At 41.9% G+C, this 25,687-nt stretch overlaps 1 protein-coding gene across 3 annotated transcripts; it reads left to right on the top strand.

The window, feature by feature from the left end:
• The first annotated feature begins 5,830 nt into the window (after nucleotides 1-5,830).
• Nucleotides 5,831-21,105, top strand: kat7b (K(lysine) acetyltransferase 7b). 3 transcript variants are annotated; one of them, XM_036552564.1, is made up of 15 exons: nucleotides 5,831-6,039; nucleotides 7,400-7,547; nucleotides 9,138-9,314; nucleotides 12,025-12,264; nucleotides 12,492-12,574; nucleotides 12,672-12,758; nucleotides 13,280-13,378; nucleotides 13,623-13,712; nucleotides 14,276-14,467; nucleotides 15,672-15,761; nucleotides 16,267-16,407; nucleotides 17,155-17,248; nucleotides 17,795-17,941; nucleotides 18,546-18,652; nucleotides 18,925-21,105. In XM_036552564.1, exons 1-15 carry the CDS (start codon nucleotides 6,025-6,027, stop codon nucleotides 19,021-19,023), a joined length of 1,809 nt encoding a protein of 602 aa, XP_036408457.1. In that variant the 5' UTR covers nucleotides 5,831-6,024; the 3' UTR covers nucleotides 19,024-21,105. The 3 variants fall into 3 exon arrangements, with proteins under 3 accessions (XP_036408457.1, XP_036408456.1, XP_036408458.1); XM_036552563.1 differs by having other exon boundaries at nucleotides 13,623-13,733; XM_036552565.1 differs by lacking the exon at nucleotides 9,138-9,314 and having other exon boundaries at nucleotides 13,623-13,733.
• The last annotated feature ends 4,582 nt before the right edge of the window (nucleotides 21,106-25,687 follow it).

Below are 25,687 nucleotides of genomic sequence, written 5' to 3'. Positions count from 1 at the left end.
CATAAACACAAAGCTCTGCCATACATAATTTGTAAACAGGAGAATAAACGTAAAAGAATTAAGTCGAAGCGCGACACAGCACTGCCCTCATTTCCTCAAGGAATAATAACATGCTGTAATGCAATTTAATTTAAAGTATATTTTAACCACAGTTTGATGAAAGTATGGGTTGTTTTCACCTTCACTATGATAGATAATCCAAACCAAAGAGACTTCATTTTTTGCTCAGCAACAAAACAAGCTGATTTGAAATCCTTTGTGGGTTCCTCACCAACTGCATGGTAATCAAAGTGTCACAAAAACCCCAGAATGCACTTTTCATTTGAATAGAGTGAAGAGGCTCAAACGAGACAGAATGGGGTAGTGGAGAAGCTGAAGGCAGAGAGAGGCAACGTTTAAGGGATCTCTGTCCATTTCAACAGAAATCTTACAAAATGTTACTCTTGTACATATAAATACATTAACTAGTTCAAGAAAAAAAAAAATACTGACTTGTCTCAGAGTCAGAACTCTGAGTGGTAAGTGGTAAAGTGTTGTGTGCCGACGTTCCGGAGCAGAAACTGAGAAACCCCTGGAAGAGTTCTCTCAGCAAATGAGAGGAACTAACAGTTCATTTGCATGCCAAATAAAGTACAAAGTAAGTGCACCACTCTTGTGCTGTAGGATGGGTGAAGGGAGTGGATCTTAAAAATAAAGTGTGTTCATTGTCAAAATGTTGAAAAATGTTCAATATTGCATTTATAGAGAACGTAACACAATGTTGACTTTCTGGGGGTGAAAAAGGCAAATGGAACATTATGCAAAGTAACGACAGCTTTTTTATTTCAAGCATTAATCTGCTGTGACAATTTGAGTCTTGCAGTCTTCTGATAAGAGTTTTCTGGGGGCAAATCCAGTGTTACAAAAATTCAACACTGTAAATACATGTGAGTGTGTAACAACATAACACCATATATGCTCACTTAATATTGGAACTGGCTCAAATGTTAGTGTGTATATGAACTAGGTTTCCCCACAAAACATCAGCGACAAGAGGTTTTGTAAGGATCTGTATCCGTACCTTCCCCCTTCAAAGCTAGTTTCCTTAATGCCAGAGGTGCAAGCCTCTAAACAGAAATACTGGAGTTCTCAGCCCTGAGAGGATGTGATAATATTGTCACAAAGTTATTTTTATCTCCTCTGGTCAGTCAAGGGTCCTCAGCACAAACAAAGGCTGAAGGAAAAGCCAGATCACACCCCAGCACCCAAGTTCTCCTCTTCTGGTAAACAGTTGTGGAGGCTGGCCTAAGTTCAGTCAGAAGTGAGCATTACAAACCTTTTAGCACTTTGGGGGAGGACATAATTTTGTACAACAATTGGTTACATGACTGAGGACATTAACAAACCTTGAAGGTGACAGAAGGCGTATTCTTGCTTGAACTTTATAATAGGACCAGAGAAGGTTTTGCTGTTTCTTGCACCACTGAGGTTGGCATTCCTACTCCTATCCGTCTTTACACACGTTTCAACACCTACACAGCTCTCCCATCCCTAGCATTCCCGCTCTGTTGAGAAATTTCCCTTTTCTTCACAGTTTTTTTCTGTGAAGTTCTTTTAGCTGTTTCTTTTCTGTGGTACCTTCACCATTTAGCCTTGTCAGTATAAATGAAAGGATCTAGGCGTGTGTGTGTGTGTGTGCGTGTGTGTGTGTGTGTGTGTGTGTGTGTGTGTATTATTTACATGCCTCCTTTGTTCAAACAAAAAAAAACAACAACACAAAGACAGAACATGGAGGCATAAGCAAGGTAAGCACTGCAAAAATAAAAATAAAGAAATCCCTGAGATTAAAATGAAATAAAACATACTGAAAATGTTATTGATCATTATTACTTAAAAAATGGATTAAAATGTATTACAACAACTGGAAGCAGCTGAATTCAAGCTGAGCCCATCTCCACTCCCACCACCACCATGATCCAAACAGAAAATGATAAAATTGTAAAAAAAAAAAAAAAGAAAAAAAAAAATATATATTAATGAATTAATTCCATGTGTGAATCAATTATCATGGTACATGTGACACCCTTCTCCTTTACTGAGCAAGGATGCATAGGTATATCAGCATTGCATCCAACCATAATTGTTTTAACCACTGACTAAACCAGAGGACTTGGACTATGAAATGTTTGTGGATGGGGAAGAGACCTTGGCCACTCGCAAAATGACAGATGCCTTTCAACATGCATGATAAAAGACCTGATGTTGATGTTTCCATGGCTAAGCAGAACTGAAACAAACAGCCACATTAGCTGAATCTTTGAACCAAAGTTCTGCACAGAATTATAAAGATAGCACGGAGATGTGAGAAAGATCTGCTGGAGATGTGGGCTCCAGCAGAAAAGCATGAAAAATGTTCTGTCTGGTGGAGTACCCTCATGCATTGGGTTTCTGGCTGGGAGACGTTGCGATGTCAGCACATGTGCAGGTTTTGTTCATCAGTTGTAACTAGGTGTCACATACATCCAACCTAAACAGAAGCCCTGCCCATGTCACAAGGGGTGGTCTTTTCCTATCCTTCAGAGGACCATCAACACCGCACAGTACTTGGCATCTTGTCAGTTAGAAACCTCATTATACCTACCCTCTAAACTTGATGTTTTGTATGCCATTTTCCCCAAATAAATGCTGACTCCAAGGAGTATTAATATGATTGGACGCAAGTTGCGCAATTAGCATACCAAATTAAAATGTATTATTTCCACTGATGTCTGTCTTTAACAACTGCCCTTCCATGCAGATAAAGTTGGTTAAAGACATTCTAGTTTTCTATCCACTGCCTGGTCAGCAGTGAATATGTAAGTATAATATAATAATATAATGCAAAAATATTAATATGAAACTGTCAGAGCCTTCATGGTGCATTAAATATTGGGCATTAGGTATAAAGCAGTGCTTCACTCTGTATGTTCAGTTTAAATAAAAAATCTTTAAATAAAAATATAAAACCTAAGTGCAGTCTCCACGGATGGGAGTCCTAGGAGTGAGGAAATAAACATTAAAAGTGTGATTTTGAGGTTAAGGGAATTGGAAAACATCCAGGACCAGATATGTTAATGATTTTGACACATCCATGGACAAAACATTGACACACAGAATAGGAAGCCACTGTACTGTCCTTCTGTTACAATGACAAGGAATAAATCTATAAGTGAAAAGATGCCTGTACTACAAAAAAATGTAATGTCATCATTACCCAAAAGGCCAAAGAACATTGAAACTGACGCTCCCCACTGCAGCATCATTTACTTGCTGAGTACACGAGTGAACAGGGTTTGAACTGTGTTCCCACGTGCAGTGTCCACAGAGTAAACCTTGTCCTAGCTTCTGTGCTGCAAAACCACTAGATGGAAAAGCATGACCCCTTGTCAGTACAAACTGAGGGTGACCCATTGAAGGAAATGTTATAATATTAAAAGCCTCCCATTGAGAAATGAACCAGCAGTATTCACACGCAAAAGGGCGGCACACTAACCTCAAAGCCACCCACCTTGAAACAACAGGAAATCAACCACCGTTGTTTTTCTTGAGGCACTTGAAATCATGTAACCCATAAGCCTATTTCCTGTGGGAGTATAGTATCATGTCTGTGCCAAGCCCAAGCCCCAGTTCCACCCCACTCCACAGTGAATCCGGCACCAACCCCCCAAAACCCCCACCCCCCCTTGTTCTGAAAAATCATTGCACCCCGATCCCAGACATATAAAGTTAGGCATGGGCGCCACATTTCTCCTGCTCTGCAGTGCCAAGTCCCTGTCTCTCTCAATGGAGAAGAAGCAGCCCAAGGTTAACCTTATTTTTAGACCCACTCAACAACAGCCATGTTTCAAACCCTACCTTTTTTTTTTTAACTTATACTCACAAAGCCATTTTTTTTATTATTTTTTCTTCAAAACATTATTCATTGCCAGTACAATGCTGAAACGACATGCATGCTTCATTATAACCTTCAATGAAAAAAAGATAACCCAATAATTAATTCACAAAGTGGAACTGAAAAAGTAAAACGGAAAGACAACGGTTTATGTAAGCATCATTCTGAAAAAGTGTTGTTATAGGATTAATACAGGAAAACATGATAATTATTACAGTTTTATATAACATGCTTGCCATTACATCTGCCCCATAACTTTCCGCCTGAGACATATCTTTTTCCTGGGCAGGCGTGTGCCCCGGCAAACCATGTCCGCCATAGCACTTTTCGCTTGCGTGAGAATTTAAACTCATTAGCACCACCTTGTGTTGCTCTCATACACAAACACAAACTCCATCAATATACTGTAAGTGTTCTTTTGCAGAATGTGCTTCACAATTAATATGTATTAGGTTATAAGGACAGCTTTGGTATTAAAGAAGAACTTGTTGTTTGAGAAGAGCAACCACATGCTGGTTGTGGTTACACTTACATGCTCTTGATAAAGTTACATGCATGATAAATGTAAATAAATAAATAACTGAGGCGCTATCAAACATATTCAGAAAATCTGAATAACTAGGGTGAGATATACAGTGTGATACAACAAAGATCTGTATTGCATGACTATATATAAATACTAGTTGGAAAAAATTATTTGGTCTATTATATATGTGTAGCACACATAACAGACCAGATAAAGAACAGGACAAATAATTGAGCCAAAGGGTCACACTTCAATGATTTTATTGTGTCTGGGCTAATGTATTTGTTTTGCTTTATATGATGCCTTTTTCGCTTTTATATGATGTGCCTGTTGTTTGTCATTTTCAAGCATTTTTTTCCACATCTGTACATATGGTAACTGCCTGGTTTATTTTCATTGTTTTATTGCAGGAATTTGATGAAGACTGTTTTTGCAATAAATCACCCGAGAGCCTTTAAATAGTGTGCAGATCCCTTCTTTTTCTCTTTCCTTGTTCTGTTTTATTTACCCTGCAGCTGCATTAATTCTTGCATGTGCATATGTTTTCGTTTTCCTCAGTGATTCTTCTTCCAACAAAAAACAGTACTTGATCAAAATGATATGAAACAGCAGAGCAAGAAACGGAGCTCTGGCCAAACAAAAGGTCTCTTGTGATGAAAATGAATGAGGTGGTAGGCTCCTCACAACAGGTTGCAGGGAAACAAAGAAAAAGACAAAGGGAGAAAATCTGTACATGTTGTGCACACAATGGATGTGTGTTAAATCTCTTTTTTCCTTTTTAATAATTGCTTGCAGTTGAGCTAAATGCAACTTGCCCCTAGCTCCGTAGGCAACAACGCTGTCTCGGGAGTGACGTCACCTCTGAGAGCGCTACGCCCTGCCTTAGCGGCTTTACGCAGATACTACTTTTAGCTCTGCTACGATAACGTTAATCGTTATTGATTGCGGACATTAATGTTTCTAGTATTGTTTAATGTATCCAGTTGGATTTTAGACTACCTCTTTTACATTCATAATTTTCCACACGCGACACCAAAACATGTCTGATGACGCTTTACTGACTGATGACTACGACAAATAGTAGCAATGTACATTTAAAGAGTCTGCGTTGTATACACACAGCACGTATTCCAAAATTGTGCTATAAATCTGGGAGCGAAACAAAACATTTTTGCCGCTTTCATCATTACATATAACTTTATACAGCCTTGTTCATATACAAGAAGTAGCTGAAAAGGCCTGACGTGCGATTTCCTACATGCTCGTGCCACACAGGCGGTGATCACCAATGACCAGCTACAAAACACGAAGGCTCGCTTTCGCGAGTGCGCAAATCATTGAGTGAAAGCATAATGAGAAACACTGCCCCCTTCCTTCAGTTTACCGGAAGCGCGCATAACGAATGGAAAACACGGTCGGACTGTGGCGCGAGTCATAGCCTGTCTGTGTACACATGAATTGTTTTCAAGCCATTGCGCCTCAACTAAAGAATTACATCTCGTTTACCGATTCCGCATTCTGAAATAAACATTTCATCTTCCAGATATAACAGCTGAATATTCCATTTCCCAGGAGAAAAAAAATAAGCATGCCGCGGAGAAAGGTAAGAACTTAATGCCTCTACCTATTTTGCTGTCTTGCTCACCTAAATAAAAACGGCTATACATGTTTGCGGTTGCACGTCATCTTAGTTATGATTTGAAACCATGAACAGTCGGCCCATGACGATAATCCGCGTAATTATTATTTGCGTGGGTAGTTTCAGGCAGGCACTTTTAATATTTGTTCTTCTATGTGCAAAATTTCAGTTGAAATGCACCTAAATAACACGCCCATCAGCAGACGGTGCCATTGCTGCGTCTGCGGGGTACAAGCCGTTGATGCCCGGTTGGAGAACACACTAGAACTGCAGGCTGCGGCCTTGGAAATGAGATCTTTGTAGACTGCGCCATGATTGGCTGGTAGCGTGATGAAAAGCGATGTTAATTGGTGAAACCGACTGGTCGTTACGTGTGTAGCTCACCCTCCTCATCCAACTATTGGTTAGTTTATTCGGAGCGCCATTATTGGCTCCTCTTTTACAGAACACAACTAGTACGTTAAAACGAGCCTGTGTTCAACGTAGCAAGCTAAATAGATAGATTTAGCTTCATTAAAAATCAAAACAGCATTCATGTGTGCATTGTATTAGATGTGAGGCTGAAAATGGCGTATGCGCCGATCGTCTGCATGTGGGCTTTGTCAACAAAAACACCCTTGTCCAACTGCGATGATAAATGCAGTAGCTAGCTAGCTAACTTGCTAACTAGCTAGCTTGCACTGAACCGTGGAGGGGGGAGGGCGGAAGAATGTCTGAATTAATGCACAGCAAACACTCATTGTTCCTACAAAAGCAGACGCTAAGATGAGAAAATAGGTTTGGACCACGTCTATTGGCATAGGTAATTTTTGATCATCAGCTCCCCCTTTCATTTCATTCTTTGTTTACTTTGGTGTTAGTTTTTATGTTTTTAACTTTGTATTTCTAAGCAAGCAAAGTTTGCTTCTAGTTTGCTAACTTCAGGTTATCCAGCCGTATGTTCTAAATAGACCTACTGGCTAATGTGCACGAAGTTGCTGTTCTACAGAATTAACTACTGGATTGCGTTTAGTATTACATAGTTAGTACTGTCTTCAACTGTGCCACCAGAAGTGTTTGTAGGAACACGTGGTTTTGTTGTTTGAATCGCTGGCTAGAGTCCAGGTTGCTAGCTAGCCTTTTCCTAGTAGCAGTGGCTTACTTGCTAGATAGCTGAGATCAAAAATGTTCGATGACATTCTATTCTCGGTTCTAGCTGGATAAAAGGGTATTGTTTTTTCTTTTATTTATTTCTTTCTTTATTTATTCATTTATTTTGCAAACGACGGATAGCTAAAGCAAACAAAGGGCTTCCTGACTTTTAAAATGCCTCTTTATCCATTAGAGGAACGCCGGGAGCAGTTCTGATGGGACTGAAGACTCAGACTTCTCTGCTGATCTCGAGCACACCGACAGCTCCGAGAGCGACGCGAACACACGGCGGAACACGCGGCTCACCCGCGCCTCGGTGCGCCTCAGCCAAAGCTCTCAAGGTAAAGTAGTCTTTCCTGTTTACACGAAAATACATGTATAACGAAACGGTGAAGATTATGTTAACCGTGACGTGATGTTTGTTTTAATCTTGGAGTGAACTAGGCTCCGGAAAGATAACGAAAGCAGTTGTGTGTTCGCGAGCGTCAGCTCGGTGCAGGCGCTGATAATCGTCGTAAATTCTTTATTTGTCCCCCACCGGCCCAACCAAAACATATGCGCATCTGTGCATGGGCGCAACTCTAAACTGATGCACTCGATCAAGTAGCAGGTCTGTGAGAAAAGGCACACATAAACATTGTCTGAGTTATGTTGTTCGTGACGTGTAAACTAGCAGTGGTTTGACGCAGAATTTGATTTAGCAGTTTTAAATGCAGTGACCACCGTGACAACTTATATATGACATCAGTGCAGATCTCCTTGGCCAGTTTACTGTGGTCCGAATTTCTGTATGTTATTCACATGTTTTGTGGGCCACTTCATGTTGTATAAGCCAGTGACCTCAAGGGGTCACTGGGCCCTAGATCTCCTGTTGGAAACAATGTCCATTGTTCATGGGCACTGAGGGTCATAAAATGGGAATGAGAATAGCCAAGAGAAAGGCATTCTGGCTGACCTCCTTATTAGTCTTTATGGTGACATTTCAATTGAACCCTGTAATCTTTCTCTTCCTTTGTTTAAGAGGGACAGTTGTTGGACTGCAGTGTGTTTGCAAAAAAAATTACATGTTTTCCCCCCTGTACTTTTGAGTTTCTCATAATAAAACCTTGAAGGGTTTCCCCTGAAATAAGAACTCTGGAAAAAAAAAATTCTTTAGCAGTTTGAAGGTCACTCCACATTGTGCATGTGAGCACGATTTCCTTTGACAGTTGGCTTGTTTCAGTTTTTCCATTGTAGAACAGTGTTTCTAACTTGGTTTGTTAACTAGCTCCAGGAAAAATTCTTCATCCTTTTTCACACAGGCTTGTTTTAAAATGCCATGCTGCACTGTGCTTAGCAGGATAGCCCTAGCTGTCTTAGGTCAGTACTTTGTGATACGGTAACATTACTCAGTCCCATGCTGAGAATAATGATAGAGTGGCTCTCAGTGTAATGTCCAAATTGTTTTAGGTTTATTAGTTTGATGCACATTTTTATCCAAACTGAGTCAACCATCAGTACATTCAGAAATTGAGAATAATTTTACCTGTGCAGGGAAAGTGTAGTTTTACGTCATACAGGCTCTTTTTCCTTACTGTTTTCTATTTTATTCCTAGCTGACAGAGTACTTTAGCTTTTTATGTTCCATGATTCTTGTGAAGATGACAGCGGCTTTAAGATTTGTCTTGCACATCATTGATGTAAGACCTGTACAGTTTATAAAAAAAAGCTCTTGTTGGTTTAGAAAAAGCTTTGGCCATCAATGCCGAGGTGAGAATAGCCATTCAGAATCCCAGAAAACACCAAATCCTTCAAGGGGAAACTCGTGGCATACCATGTAAGCAGTACCGGTACTTTGACAACTGCCCCCCCACCTTTCTATGTCTTAGCTCTTAAGACCCCATTTCAGAATCAGGGAGGGCTTGCTTAAAATGTGAAGGCTCTCTTTTTAGATTCCAGCCCGGTGCGGGACCCGCCGGCCCTGGGCCCGGAAGAGGTTGCCTTTTCCACCAGGCGAGTGACCCGTAGCCAGCAGCAGGGGGCGACGGTCACCCCCAAGAAATACCCCCTGCGGCAGAGTCGCTCGTCCGGGTCGGACACGGAGCAGGCGGTGGACTTCTCGGACCGGGGTAGGACATGGGGCTTCAGCGTGTGCGTGACGAGGCAGCCACAGTGCCACTCGTTCTCCCCCCACCTCACCCCAGTCCAGTCCTCTCCTTGCTCCCGTTTCCTCAGCTCCTTCCTCCTAAAACTCAGCTCTCTGCACCCAAAACTGGCCAGCTCACTTAGTTTTATGTGACGTTTTTGTAGTCATTGTGATGGGCATCCAGTTCTGATTGAAAGAGTAGGAACAAATTTTAAGGGGAAAGTTCTGTGTACCAGCCCAACATGCAGAGAAGATCCATAGGACTTTAGTTTTAATAAACCAAACTACATTTAAACTAAAAGTGCTATTTGTTTCTTGTATTAAATTTTAGTGTAGTGACCTCTGCATGATCACTTTATGTTAGGTTATGGTATAAGTGTTTGGTCCAAAGCTGAAGATTTGCATCTTCACTTCTATCACTCATTGTTTGCAGTTTCAAGATTTGTGCCAAAGCTGTGAAAGGTCATTCATCATCACTCTAGTGCCACTTTTTGTAAATTTGATTGAAACCTAAAAGGCTTGCTGGCTTGGTTCTGCAAATTAGTGATTCAATGTAGTATGGCTGCAAAATGCTCCTTCTTGGTATCTGTCCCAAGAGGAGTGACTCATGAGAAATCCACTGGCCTCAGGACCTCAGAGGGTTCCTTGCTGGTAAGGGAAGGCTGTGTAAAATGGGGGTGGGAGGGGGGGGGGGGGGGTCAGAAACTGAGCCTGTTCAATCTTGTATACGATGACTGTGGAATCTGGCACAACTGCCTCGCCAGGAGTTGACGACAATGTATTATATTGCATTGTGAATTAGGGGATTGGAATCTTTTGTGACCATTTTACATAAAGAAAGTGTGTTGCTGTAGTATTGTTTGTCACTTGACAAAACACATCTTTAGGATTTAAAGAGGACTAAAGAGGGATTTTCCCCAAATCGGATGTGAGTGTCACTACCTGGATGTAGTTACAGGAATATGCTGCTTTTTGGGGCTCATTGTTTATGAAAGATTGTGATGAGTAGAATTATTACCTTTTGTTTTGTCTGCCTACTGGTACAGTTAGTATCAAATCCAAAGACTGTATGTGTTGAGAATGATATACATCTGAACCAGTTTGTTGGATATCTTAACACCCTATCTTAAGTATTTCCTCACAAGGGTGTCCACCAAAAAGGCAATGATCCATGTAATAATAAATGTTCATGTGACATGGCTTAAGATGTATATTAATGAGATGTTCATTCTGGGAGAGGCAGCCATGTATAAATGTAAAAAAAATACAGGTGCTAGGTAAGCGTATGGTAGCTATGATTTACATCCATTGGTTTGTGGACAACAAAAAATGTGATGCTGGCTGAAAATATAGAGAAGCAAGAACAAAGAAGCCCTGACATAATCTATAGAAATGCCTCCAAAAAATGTCAAAGAATTTCGGTCTGCAGCCAGCATTGCTTTGTAGTTAACATGCTACCTGATATTCAGACGGCAGAAATTTTTGGAAGTTGCTCACACTATAGCCTTTAACATGATTTTGCTTTTTTTATTTAATCAATTGGACTGATAATTCTACCCTATCCTCACACTTCAGGAAATGGCTTTTGTGGCTTTGCTGTGTGTAGTATTTTTTTAAGAAGTAGCTTGCTTGTATTTTGCTTGTTTTAATCACTAAACTGTCTTGTCACTGCCTGCAAGAAACTTGGCCAAGCTGAAGAATGCCTCCCTTCTCCCAGCCTTGGGCTCTTTACTCTGAGACCACCAGCACTGGTCTCTGACTGCCTGTACTGTTCTATGTAGGTTCTAAATTTGGCAGTGGTCAGTCAACAGTGCACTCGGCCCATCTCCCACTTGCATATGACGCTGCCTTTGTCAATTTGTGATGTGTTGTTTTGTCCCTGTTCTCCATAATTCTGCTGTTTTTTTGTTGTGTTCTGTCCCTCAGTTGTGGCTGTATTGCATTGTTTTATGCTGGCCTTGAAATGTGAGAACAGTTCTTATGTCTTGTCATGCCCTTGTCTGGTGGTGTGTACCTTGAAGTGGAAGGGGGGATGGGTGTGTATGCATGTGTGTGTGTCTGTGATGGAGGGGTCCTGTTGTTTTAAAATGTGTTTAAGTAGGCCTGAATGCATGTGGAGACCCCATGGCATTACATGACAGGAGAACAGAAATTATTCCTAACTTCACTCTTTTAGGTAGTCAGAGGACCACATCAAATGGTGAGGGCATGTAGTGGCTTTGTCAGTGTGACTTAAGCATTAAACAATTGGAGGTTTACCCATATGTGCCAGTGCTCCACTAAGATAAGCATCTTATTACCTTGAAGAGGAAACTTAAAGTCCTATTGACTATGCATATCATAGCTCAAAACCCATTAATAATATTTCAGTATATTTTAGGAATATAGATAACAGTGCTCTATATTAGGCGTGGGATCAAAATATCTACAAGATTGTTTTGGCCACTTTTTTCTTTTTAAAACTTGACTTTAGTGTAAACTGCACTGACCAGGAAAGACCGAGCAGTCCTGCTGTTTGTGATTGTGTATATGTCATGTCTGCCAAAGGCAGTACAGGGCAGAGGGAGGACAAAGTGCCCCATCTGCACCTTATACTTTGAAAGACAAAAGTCTTTTGAGTGCCTGGGGTCTGTCCATTGCATTGGCTGTCAGACGACACCCTAATCTCATTGTTGCGCCCACCGTGCATGCAGATCTGAAGAACGCGGTGGACCAGGACGAGTCTCCGCCCCGCACTCCCACGGGGAACGCCCCCTCGTCGGAATCGGACATCGACATCTCCAGCCCCAACGCCTCGCACGACGAGAGCCTGGCCAAGGACCTGTCGCTCAAGGACTCCGGCAGCGACCTCTCCCACCGGCCGAAGCGCCGCCGCTTCCACGAGAGCTACAACTTCAATATGAAGTGCCCTACGCCAGGCTGCAACTCCCTGGGTAACTGTCCCTCCCGTCCCACTGCAGAGAGGCCAGTCCGTCAGCCTCAACAGGCTTCTGTTTACGACTCGGCCTCTTTTCTGTGTATACTTAGCTTAAATACACCGTACTGCAGTAGAGAATTGTGAGAATGTAAGTTTAGTGAATCAGAACTAATGGTTAGAGGAGTGGTTAGAGGACTACCTTGGCTTCATTCTTTACCTGCATGCTACATCTTTTCCCCCCAGGTCATCTTACAGGGAAGCACGAGAGGCACTTCTCCATATCTGGCTGTCCCCTCTACCATAATCTCTCTGCAGATGAGTGCAAGGTAAGTATGGAAGGCTTTGGCATATGACTTCATTTGAATAAGGCAGACGCAGTGGCATTCCACTAACTCCCATTGGTATTATCCCGTCTTTCTGTAGGTGAGAGCCACCTCACGTGACAAGCAGGTGGAAGAGCGGACACTGTCTCACCGACAGGACGAAAACAGACATGCCACTCGCCACCAGGTATCCTATCAGCGTAATAGGTCACAGGTGTACTTTACCCTTAACAACATTGGGAACTTAATTGCATTTAACGTGTGGTCAGTGCCTTCCTTTACTGACTAACGTGTGGTCACTACTGCCATGTTGTAGTCTGTATTGTGCAGGGAAATGGGATACTAGGAGGATGGTAATTGTTATGGGCTTTTATAACCATTGAAAGGTTCATTGTGTAAATAAAGGTCATAAAACGTGTTTGATTGGTTAAACCTTACATGTTCCCAAAGTTTAATTTATAAGTGTTTTCCCCCCCCAAGATCTTACCTTACCTCTCCAGTTGGATACCTAAAATGTTAATAGTAAGGTAGTTCATTGATATGTTTTTTTGGGGGGGGAACACAGCTGAATGTCACTCTTTAAGTCCAGTTTAATGGAGGTTTGAGGCGTGTGTACATTCCCCATGGTCCTGGGTAGAACACTGCCAGCTATGATTTGTGCTGTTGCATTACCCCTCACTCTGTGTACCACCATCCCACCCCCTCCAGGCCCCAACAGAGAGACAGATGAGGTACAAGGAGAAGGTGACTGAAATGAGGAAGAAGAGGAACGCCGGGCTGCTGAAGGAGCAGAAGGAGAAGTATATGGTAATTCAGAGTTCTGTCAAAGGCAGCAGGTTCTGGGACTGTACTCTCAATGGCCTGTTGGGCCTCAGAGTCGTGTTGTAGCGGCAGGGGTTCTTTTTCCATCTCAGTGACAGAATTGTTCTGAAGTGAGTGACTTCTGAATTACCCCTGCTCTCACGTGACCTCTCTCTCTCTCTCTCTCTCCCTCTCTCTCTCTCTCTCTCTCTCTCTGTCTCTCTCTCTCTCTCTCTCTCTTTTCTTCCAGGAGCATCGGCAGATCCATGGCAACACGCGAGAGCCCCTGCTGGAAAACATCACAAGTGATTATGACCTGGAGCTCTTTCGAAAAGCCCAGGCACGTGCTTCGGATGATCTTGTAAGAGAGAAAACTCATTGCCATTTCTCCCATTTCCTCCTTTCTCTTGCCTTAAGCTTGTAGTGACTGCTCAGGGTGAGCCGGCTGGCCCACGCCGAAGCACTGCCTCCCTTTCATGTCATTTGTGAAGGGGACCACCAGACTCTTGAGCATTCTGGGCAAACTGTCTGCCCACATCACTGCACAGCGGCTACACGTATGACATCGCTGGTGGCATTACTTTTTCCTTCCAAGCATCTGAACAACTAAAAAGAAATCAAGCGTTTGTTTTTATGTTGTACGGTTTTTGAAGGTCCCCCTAGAAATCAGAGTGGGTCTTTTTGAGTTTGTATGCAAGCATTCCTTCATCTCATGAATTTCCCATAAATTTCTGAAAGAACACCAAAAGCAGCAGCCGAAGTAGCTAGGAGTGCCAAGCCCAGTAGGCGAATATCACGGCTCTTGCGCCGTTGTTTCCAGCTAGCGGATCTCAGTCCGTCCCAGCCGTTTGCCATTGCCACTGTGTTCAAGTCCATCTCTCCTCCTGTCTCATCGCCGCGCAGGAGAAACTGCGTCTCCAGGGCCAGATCACGGAAGGCAGCAACATGATCAAGACCATCCTGTTCGGCCGCTACGAGCTGGACACCTGGTACCACTCGCCCTACCCGGAGGAGTACGCCCGCCTGGGCCGCCTCTACATGTGCGAGTTCTGCCTCAAGTACATGAAGAGCCAGACCATCCTGCGCCGGCACATGGTGAGAGCGCCCCCTGCTGCTGCTCCCCTGCAATGAAATGGGCTTAGCGGGAAATAGTCAAAGCAGTTAAATGTAAATGTAGTTAGTAAGTATTGTTTTGGACAGTACAGTACTAGGACAGAATTGTCCTCAAATTTTTGTCTGGCTTTTGCTGGTGCTATTGTAGTAATGTGGTTGCTTTAAAAATCAATCAGGTTCTTCAGTGTTATTGTTAAGGTACTTCTGTTTCTTAATGTTGGAACACCTTGTTGAGGTTTGTTTGATTCCCCCCCCGCGCATGTAGTTGAACATTATATGTCAAGTCATTCCTTCAGAGAGCAAAAAAAAAAAATCTCACGAAAGGATATGCAGCTCCAGATGGTTAATGATGAATCGCTTGAAATTAAGGCTGAACATTGTGAGATGCAAAAAATTTGGAACAGATTTAACTGTTAAAACATGCAACTACTTTGTGTAACAGTAATTTTTTGTGTCATCTGTGCCTCACCTCTTACGCAAGGTTAATCTCACCTCCCCGGTACCTAACTAGGCTCATTCCTGCAGGAAATGCTGCCATTCTCATCATGCGTTCTGTACAGACACTTTCATTTCTCACATTTCCAGCTTTGTGGGATTTTGACGTAAAACATACAAGTCTGCTTCCTGCAAACCTCCTCCTTTTTAAAATTGGAAAGCAAAGTGATAAAGCACACAAGTGAATCAGGATTGGATGACGTTTCATTTCGTTTTTTTTTCTTCAGTTAAAGCAAATTACTACTTAAATAGATTCATGTTTTTGATAGTCTTCATTCAAATGTTAAACATTCCAAAACTTGAAAGAAACATTCTTTCTTACAGTTTTGAAACAACAGTTTATCGCCACACACGAGTTTAAAATCTTTCTCTCTGTGGTTTTTTCAGGCTGTTGATATCCAGTCTTCTTATGAAGCATATTGTAATTGCATACATCGTATGTGTGTTTTCGCCACTTTGCCAAGGAAGACACTGGAACTTTTTTGCTCTTGCACAGTACTGCACTACTTTGTGCCTTTTATTCATGGAGACACGTTTTATACAGCTGGGTTTTCAGGGGCAGCTGAAGGGAAGGACCAGCATAACTGCAGATTTGAAATCCCAAAACCCCCTGGTATGGTAGTTTCACACAGGCAGCAGTGACCCAGTGAAGCACGGCCCTCACTGGCACTTGTGTTCCTGTCTCTTTCAGGCGAAGTGTGTGTGGAAGCACCCTCCTGGGGACGAGATCTACCGAAAGGGAGCCATCTCTGTCTTTGAGGTGGATGGGAAGAAGAATAAGGTGGGAAACGAGTGGCTCTGCCTAATCCAGTCTCCTGAAGGCTGCAGGGGAGGGGCAGTGTTAGGCCCAAGGCCAGAGGAGTTTTATTTCACCATATGCGGTCAAATTGGATGACGACAACTGTGTTGTAGTAGTGAGAAATGTTGCATTTAAACATTTCCTCTTTGAAGATTCCATGTCCATATTTTTTCTTAAAAAGTAGCATTTACACCACAACCATCTAGCAAGAAACAGACTGTAGGATATAAATCATGGATTGAACGCTTACCATTTTAAAGTGATAATACATTTTTTTTGTTGTCATTGTTGCCTGTGATTGTATCATCATCATTGTACATGGTATCTTGTGTTATGTGAACCTTGAGAATAGGAGAATAGCGCATGAGTACTGCATGCACATAAACAAATATGCAGGGCTGCCTCTTACCCAGCAGATGGCAGCAAAGAGCAGCTTGGCTGGCAGGGTTCTGTTGTCTCCAAGAGATTTATTTTCTTCTCCCTGCAGATCTATTGCCAGAACCTGTGCCTGCTAGCCAAGCTGTTCCTCGATCACAAGACACTCTACTACGATGTGGAGCCCTTCCTCTTCTATGTCATGACCGAAGCGGACAACACGGGCTGCCATCTTGTTGGTTACTTTTCCAAGGTAATGAGAAACAACAGCAGGTTATACCCACTTGAGGAAAAGCTTTTGTATGAGTTTTGAGATCCCAGACATGATCTTGCAGTGCACTGGGTGGGCCACAACAATACAGTGTAGTCTAATGGAAGTGATGTCACTTTAAAACATTTTCCATAATGGACCATGCATGCTTGAATGCAAACAGACCAAATTATTCAACTGACTTTAATTACATGAACATTAATTAACACTTTGCAATGTGCAAGTATTGAACAAGATTCCTTTATTTCCAAATGGCACATTCAGCGAAATTAATGTTCATACTTTCACTCTGCATCAGACAAAACTATTCATTTATGTACTTCATCTGTTTATTACCAGTACAGTAGACCCTTTTTTATAAGTATATTCTGAGCTCCCATCATCTGCCAGTCAAGTGTAAAGTGGCTTTTATGATTAGTGGCTGGACTGTAAAGGCTCATGCCTGCTGTCTTTAAATGCTATGCTAGGAAAGGGGGTTTAGTTGTACCTCAGGGGGCCTGCAGGTCCCATACCTTAATGTAGTGCACTTTTTAGGGGCAGATTTTATTTGAAATGTCTTAAGTTGGCGGGGAGTTGACAATTTAAATAGTTTGATACCCTGCTGGTTGTCAGGTGCATAAAAGCCTGCTGTTACTATGATGTGAAAATGAACACTCAAATCTGTTGTGCATTTTAGCCAGTTTGAATGGTGTACAGTAATGTTTTTCTTCTTTCTTCTTCTCCTTGCAGGAGAAGAACTCCTTCCTGAACTACAATGTCTCCTGCATCCTGACCATGCCTCAGTACATGAGGCAGGGCTACGGCAAGATGCTGATCGACTTCAGTGAGTTCTGCTGCTGTGCCTCCCATTGGGGGGCCCTGTGTGTGTGTGTGTGTGTGTGTGTGTGTGTGGGGGGGGGGGGGGGGTATGTGTCATGCTGTGTGTAGTTGTGTGTCAGTGGAGTGCTGAATCGGGCTCAGCAATTTTGCATGTTTTTCACATTGTCAGTTGCTTGTGTGAATTGTTTATGTAAATGTAAAAGTTCAATTAAGTTTTCTCTATAGCAGTGGTTGACAGTAGATTGTGATGCCATAAACGAGCCATGGCCAGATTTTGTAATGATTTATGGACTTCTGTTACAATGCATAGTCTGTTACTATGGGCTGAAATCTGCAAAAAGATGTTAAAATCTGTTACTCTCTGTGGGTTTCCATCTGGAATTAGTTTTTTTTTTATTAATTTTGAGAGTTGTGACACACCTTTTTAACAAAAGATCAAAGTTATAGAGTTGCTGTTGTGTTTAATTCCTTCTCATCAGGCCAGTTTCAGTGGGATAATTCTCTCCTTCAGGATGTGGTGTGACCCTCTGTCTTGGGTTTTTCTCCCCAGGTTACCTGCTGTCCAAGGTGGAGGAGAAAGTGGGCTCCCCTGAGCGGCCCCTCTCTGACCTGGGCCTCATCAGCTACAGGAGCTACTGGAAGGAAGTGTTGCTGCGCTACCTGCACAACTTCCAGGGCAAAGAGATCTCCATCAAAGGTGAGCGTGCCCACGTGCACGCACTCCCAGGCTAGCTGCAGCCTTTTCCTGCGCACCCAGCCTTTCCGTGAAGCTAAGTTTGGCTGGGCTTTGTTAGCACTTGGATCGAGATCGCGTGGCAATGCCAGGTTGCTGCTTCAAGTGGAATTGTTGGGCAAGTGGGTTGCAATATTTCCTCTGCACTGAGCAGAAAAACCAGTGTCCTGAGCGCAGTGATGGGGATGCTGCACTGTAAGAAACATTTTTGCCTGGATTCAGGGTTACGCTGTGGTCCTGACAGCATGGTACTAACGTCAAAGAGATGCAGTTCCCTAATGTCCCAATCTGGCCAGCTAATTATCCTACACCTGAATCAGCAAAATAATACCTTTCCTCTCCTTGTCAATTGATGCTCGGTGATTGCTGCCGATTGATCGCAGTTCAGGTGACTCACCCTGCTTTCACTATAAAGTGCATGGAGATCCTTGAAAGGAGTGTTAAGTGCTGTATGACATTAATTAATCCATTCATTCACTCATTACACAGAGAGGCCTCAATTGCCCTCAATTCCCTCAGTTCCTGAACAAAGTGCCTTAGTAACAAGTGGTGCCATCTCCTTCAACAGAGATCAGCCAGGAGACGGCAGTGAACCCGGTCGACATTGTCAGCACCCTGCAGTCCCTCCAGATGCTCAAGTACTGGAAGGGGAAGCACCTGGTCTTAAAGAGACAGGTACCGCATAGCTTGACAAGATTCATTTGCATCATAAATGTGGTTGTTGTTTTTTCACCAGAATGTAGACAACAGAATTGCACACGTTTCCTCTTAGCTTTATTATTGGCCAGTAGACATTAATCAGTAAAAACACATTTAAGCTTTGGGTGCATAACTGAATTCACTCAGCAGCGCTAACAGTAAAGGCTGTTATTTTTTGGATTGAAAATTTACTTTGAAATCCGTCTGTGAGAAGATGTTCACTAAAGCAAATGTGCTGTTGTGTCTAGGACCTGATCGATGACTGGAAAGCTAAGGAGGCCAAGCGAGGCAGCAGCAAGACCATCGACCCCACCTCTCTAAAATGGACCCCGCCCAAAGGCACATAGACCCCCAGCCGCCAGGTTCCCCCGTGCAGAACACCTCAATGAAACAGTGTTATTCCGCTTGCAATCCTGTCAGTAGTAGATATAGAGCCACCGCAGCCACCGGGAGGGAGGGACATCTCCAAGACGACCGCACCGGTCACTAGGGGCGTGACCAAGGGAGTGGGATCTCTCTTGTTTTTGTTTGTTTCTTCCTGTCTTTCTGTGGATTGTAAGACTTATTATTTTACCTTTTTTTAATATGTAACCTTCCACAGTCTATTTTTCCTCAGTTGCTTTTGTTTCTCGGTTACCCATTTCACTTAGTTGCGTTTCAGATTTTTTAAAACCGTTTTTAAGATTGCCAGTTTTGCGAGTTTAAAATTCAAATTATTCCTCCCCTAACAAGGAGAAGTAAGATAAAATTCCCTGTGTTCTACACCTGTTTCTTCTCTCCTGTGTGCAAGCTAAATATACATAACCGTACAAGGTACCTGTTTTGGCCTTGAAACATTTTTCTAGATTAACTGAAATATCAAAGAGCTGCCAGGGCACAATAAATCAGAACCCTTAACCTGGAGGAGCACTTCATGAATCGGAAAGGACTAATTTTCAGCCATTTAAGGGAAATGGATGTTTTTAGACTGAATTTATTTTATCACATCTTGATGAATGCCTCTGACATTGACAAGATGAGTTTTTGGGTCGTACCCCTGACCCTTAATTGTTGTTCGTGCATGTTTATTTGACCTGATTGGACTTGTTTAATTTTCAATTACTTTTAAGCTAACATGGAAATGTTAATTTTCTTTGTCAGTGTTATGAAACAGACAAATATGAGGCAAGTACTTTGACAGATTTCAGACATCTAAGACCGAGACTGAGGTGGCAGTTGTATTTTTATTTGTTCGAAGGATAGCACTCTTCTTGTGTTGTGACCCCCCCATGTCATCAGGCGATACTTTTGCCAGTGTTTAGTTTGTGCTGTGTGACTCGTCACTAGGTCGCAGCTGGTAGATTAAGGCACACAGTCTGAGTTGCAATATGCCACTAATGAAGTCATCCTCACCAGCCTCATCACTCAGCCCAAAATACCTAACCTGCATACATAACCTGTGCTGGTTGCAAAATACTTTTCATCAGTGAAGAGAAAGGATACATAGAAATATGTAAAAGACAATCTGCCTGAGAGAACTGTGTTATAAAAGATGGTAGATAGGGAATGTATCCGGTCGAAGTAGGTGAATGGTGTGACATTTCAGATAAGACTAATAATACCATTGATCTTAAAGAACCTTTATTCCATTTTTCCCCCCATTAAAATACATGACACAAGTTTACCACTGAGTTTTTCTCAATGGATATTGATTGCTTGTAGGCTTGCACTCAAGGGAGTAGGGCACGTTTCCATTTGTATTGATTAGAAGATTATGCTCTGAGAAACGTCATACATTTTTTAAAGATCTCGTTCATCAGAGGCTTTTCGCCTCATTAACCCAATATCAGGCTGAAGTACTTACGGTGTGGAACCTATTTGCATTTGGAAGAGCTGACTCAGACCTTCCCTGCTCTTCCTCAAGCCTGGCTCTGTGCTGTCTCTCGTCTATTAGGATTGCACCCCCTCTGTTCCTTGCAAAATAGTGTATGCCACTGTTGGCCAGCACCTCTCTTTCTGTTGCTATTTTTAGGCAGAAGACTTTTGTGAGTGATGACAGTGTTTGGAAAATGCTGAATTGTTGGGTCTGTGAAGCGCATTAGGAGTGCGCTGAATGGAACAGTGTGGTACCCAGGGCTGTGGAAGAAGCCCCGTCTCACGCTTCTGTTGTACTGCCCTACACGACATAATACGACGTAATTATTGACTTTCCCCAAATGTATTTGGTTATGTTGACTGAGGATTCATTTGTTCCTTTGTACTGAGACTTGATGCTATTTGCCTTTGTGCTGGATGTTCCTCTCCTTCCCGGTGGCTATGTAGTGTGCAGAAGCACTCATTTGTGAGCTTAGGACATTTAAACTGTATCTGAAGGTAGTGTTGTCTCTTGGCACAATAAAAACTTGGACGTTGTGAATTTTCCTCCTGGATGCTAACAGAACGAGCAGAAATAAACCACATACTAAATGAATGGAGTGGAAATTGTTTTTGCCTGTCGAATACACTACATACAGTAAGAGCATGAAACCAGGAAGAAAAACTGAAAACCCTAATAAATACAGATTGATCTCAGTGACTTTATTGTAACAAGCAGGTGAGGTAGCTGGAAATTTAAACATACTAAAATCTGTCAGTACATGTATGTGATTTGCACTTTAACAGTAATACTTAGAGTTTGCTACCTCGTTTAAGACAGAATTCCTCCAGTGTTGTGTGGAACATACTTGCAGCTAAGACAATAGAGTTGTGACTGTTCTAAAACATTCTGTGTGAAATTACATTATTGTGATTTGGTTAAGAGATGTTGTCATATGGAATATTTTTGCATTACTTTTGCTGTCTGGCCTCCATCAGCTTATTAAAGGGGAAAAAAGTATTTTATGTCAGTAACAATAACTATTTAAACAGTACACACAGGCCATCCAAAAATTGCATCCAACAGTTACCACTGAGATTTTCAATGTGAAGACAATTCTGACACAATTAACAACTTAAATGTATAACCACTTTTTAACATTACACAAAGCATGCATCCATTTTTACAGCAGTAAATGTCAATTTGTTTTCTGGTTCTGCAGAAAACATACCAGTTTTTGGAGTGCTCCCGTATCTGTTCTGAATGCAGATATGGGGGCCATTTGAATTCCCTATGGCACTGTGACATTCTAGAGGCACCAAGAATAATTGCATCCCTTGAACACAGTCAATTAATTATTTACAACATACACATTTTAAGCATTGATAAATTCTATGTCAATATGTCATCTCATTTACCTGCATGTAATGGATGAGTAACAGCTTAGCCACCAGGCAAATATACTGGACATTGCACATTTATGAAAAGTGTGTGAAGAAACATAAAGGCATGATCTCCTCTAATTCGTAAACATTGTTGATATAGGAAGAACACACAGTATTAACAAAAACGATAAGTACTCTCACAAAACACGTAATATCACACACACCCACGTGTACATGTAGGTGTGTGTGTGTAGGCGAGTGGCTGTTGGTGTGGTGTTGATGGAAAGCTAAATCCTGATTCCTTCTGTCACATTAGAACACATATTCGGGGTTTCTGACCCTTGTTTCCATAGGTGCAAGTCTACCAGTTAATTTGTCCACTTGTTGCAATGGCAAAATATGACAAGCTTGTAATGTTTCTTTCCACCAGTTGCTAAAGTCATCTAGGAAAACCCAGACTTTCGCTCAGGCACCACTTTTTGAAAAGGAGGTTTTATGTATGTCATTTATTTACATTTTTCAATGCAGCATGATTCCTCCACTGTTGTTTTTTTCCTTTGGAAAACGTAGTGTAGAACATAGTGCATCACACTTACATTCATACCATCAGACTCAGTCTCATAGTCAAGCTTGCTTTTAGCCCTACACCCTTAAGCTTTCATTTTATATATTCAATATATTTATTTACTTATTTTAAATTGAACCTTTATTTAGCTCTTGGCAGAAATGGTCCACATGGTCCTGGCCTTCATTCCCATTGGTTTCTTAATGGATCAATATTAGCCATTCATTTGACTGGATGCTGTTCCTGCGGTCAAGTCAGCCACTGGTTAACAAGCATCTCTGAAACCATCAGGACTATAGATCTCCAGGACTTGGGAGTGGACCTCATTGCTGTCATTTGCAATTAATCAGGATGCAATTTGGACCCAATCATTAGCTGCATGAGTGAATTTCTGCTTTTGGAAATGAGAATATATTTCTTTTCAACTAGGGATATTGGGCCTAACCTCCTGGCAACTCCCCATAGATGTTGGTTTTTTCCAGGTGAACATTCAACTAATTTAATTTGATTTGGTGTTGATTTAATTTGAGTTAGGTTTGAATGCTGAAAAGTGAATTGCTCTAACTCACTGATTCTCGATCCTGCTCCTGGGGCCCCCCTGCCCTGCACGTTTTCCATCTTTCCCTGCTCTACCTACCTGACTGAACTCAACAGTGGCACTTTTGATTAGCTGAGCTCACCTGATTTAATCAAGAGCATGTTAGTCATTTCAATCAGGTGTGTTTGGAGCAAAGATAGATAGAAGATATGCAGGACAGGGGGGCTCCAGGAGTAGGATTGAGAAACACTGTACAACTCATTCAACAAATAATCACCTTTGAAAGACAAGCTAGCCAATGTCAGCCAGCGGGTGTGACAGCCCAGCAGTAATACAACGAAGAGTAATCGTCCCAGGGAGACATGGCTCAGAGGCAATCTCGTCAGGGTTTAGGGAGCAGCTACCAAATACAGTCATCAGTGTCAACACAGGAATCATGATATCCCATTGGTGTTATAGCAGACTGTTCACTGGAGATTGCATGTTTCTAATGACAAATACAAATCCCAAAGGATCACAGTGCAGCTGGAATGGAACATGGGGATGGGGTTATCCTCTGACTGGAGAGGCAATTCAGCTATCTGTACTGTCAGTCATATGGGGCAATGCAATCTTCAGTGTCATGGCTGATCATCTCCCATTTATACCAGACTGAATAACGGGTTTATTGCCCTTTATGATGGTGTGTGTGATATGTGTGTGTGTGTGTGTGTGTGTGTGTTTGTGTGTGTGAAACAACACACCTAAAATGGCAGAATAACCATAGGTCAAACAAAATCAATTGGAACAAAAACTTTATATTCTTACAGTCATTTTATTACAACAGTGATTGTTTGTAGCAACAGCTAACCTAGGTGCAAGTATATAAACTGCTTTTGGGTAACAAATCCTGAAACATTGCTACAACAGCAGTGCCCCTGTCTGGATTCAAAATTTCGACCCTTGGGTTGCAAGCCCACTACTCCATACTGTTGCCCGTAATGGAGGCTTTCTCTCCTGCATTTAGCTGTGCCTTTCAGTTGGATGGTATTCAAATGGTTGCGGATGAATTTCTTTACAAAAAATTCTTCTGTTTCCACACTGACAGCAGTATAGCAGGGGAATCAATTCCTGTGATTGCTACAATGCAATGCAGGCAGAGGAAAACACTCTGTTTTCAAGTACCAGGTAAAATATTCCTCAGTTTGCAGCTCATATGTATCTGAACTGGAATACTTCCAAAATGCATACGAGAGTAATGAGCAGGCTTAACAAAACAATGCAATGTAGCACACTCGCTGCTGAACAGAATGTCTGTTCTTCAGTTTGAAGTTTAGCTGGTGTTTGGCGTGGCGTGTATCCACAAACAGAAAACGAATGTGTGAAAAGACATAGAGGACATTTATGGCTGTAGAGAGTCCTGCAGTTATTTTCTAACAGAGACAGAAAAAAAAATTGCAGAAGGTGATTATAAACATTCAGACGTTTATTCATGTTGTCTTTAATAAAAGTCGGGTTTGTCCCATTCCTCTTGCAGCTCTGTCAAACAGAAAAGTATATTGACTTATAGCAGATGATCGGATGTGAGCAATTCACATAGGTTACAGTTATTACATGGTATCCATTTATGTTGCTGGATATTCACTGAAGCAACTGTGGGTTAAGTACCTTTCCCAAGGGTACAGCAGAGTGTCCCAGTGGGGAATCAAATCCTCCTAAGCACTATGCTACACCGCTGCTCAACTAACAAGAAATAAAACTAAAAGGCGGGGTTATACCTCCACTTGATGACCGTCTTCCCATGAGTCCAACAAACATCTCACCCTTGTTTCCTGTTGAAGTCAAAAAGTTACACTTTGCTCATAGAGAAAGAATAAATAAACGCACACCACAAGCAAGGGTTTCAATGATTTGTCTATCTACAACAAGACTTCTTCGTACGCTTTCAACGCCAAATTCGTATCCATAAAACTATAATGCACACTAACTTTTGATATCATTTTTACAACTATCGAACCCTGGGTCAAACTGTGTATTTTTCCTGACAGAAAAGTATATTCTTTCCGTACTTACTTTTTCGACCAAGTCGCACAGGCTGAGGAACTCCTGAAAAAGACAAACGGCAGATACGGTCAAATGTATGGTGAAGAATAGGTAAAAAACGGCAGATACACTAAACAGTATTATCATTTTAGCAAGACATTTCCACTCTGATGTCCATTAATAATGACTTAAGTAGCGCACGCGTAATGGATTTATGACATCTGATTTGTCCTTTAATGTTATGGTGCATTTGCCTCGTAATACAGTCTAACAGTGCACAGAAATATCCATTGATCTGAAAAAACTCTAATCAAAATTATTTTAAAATTTATCATTTGTATATTTCACTATTCCAGTCATCGAATCTAATCATGTGTGCATGGGCGCGTGCGTGTTTAAGCAGCGCTTTGATTTAAAAATCCATGATGATAGACCTAGATAGAAGATGACACCGATAGCCTGTGTCTAGTACTTAGAGCCAAACGTCATTCAGTGCTCTCTTTTTCACTTTTCAAGAGAAGCCTTTTCCGTCTTACCTGAACGTCTGCCCATCAGCGCATGGAACTGTTGTGATTTCGATCGTTTCATCAGATCTGCCACCCGATTTGCCAAGCTGTTCTCCAAAGATTCGTCCTGCAACAGCAAGCAGCATTTGTCACTCCTTTTG

Source organism: Megalops cyprinoides, chromosome 19 (assembly GCF_013368585.1).
Source record: "Megalops cyprinoides isolate fMegCyp1 chromosome 19, fMegCyp1.pri, whole genome shotgun sequence".
NCBI lineage: Eukaryota > Metazoa > Chordata > Actinopteri > Elopiformes > Megalopidae > Megalops > Megalops cyprinoides.
The sequence above is the reverse complement of the archived record's forward strand: the minus strand, read 5'-3'. Positions and strand labels throughout refer to the sequence as shown.

Bases quoted from the DNA above. Each gene is read 5' to 3' on its own strand.
- kat7b (XM_036552563.1), top strand. The intron at 15,762-16,266 runs GTGGGAAACGAG...TTCTCCCTGCAG, and splicing joins TGGATGGGAAGAAGAATAAG to ATCTATTGCCAGAACCTGTG. The intron at 18,653-18,924 runs GTACCGCATAGC...TGTTGTGTCTAG, and splicing joins ACCTGGTCTTAAAGAGACAG to GACCTGATCGATGACTGGAA.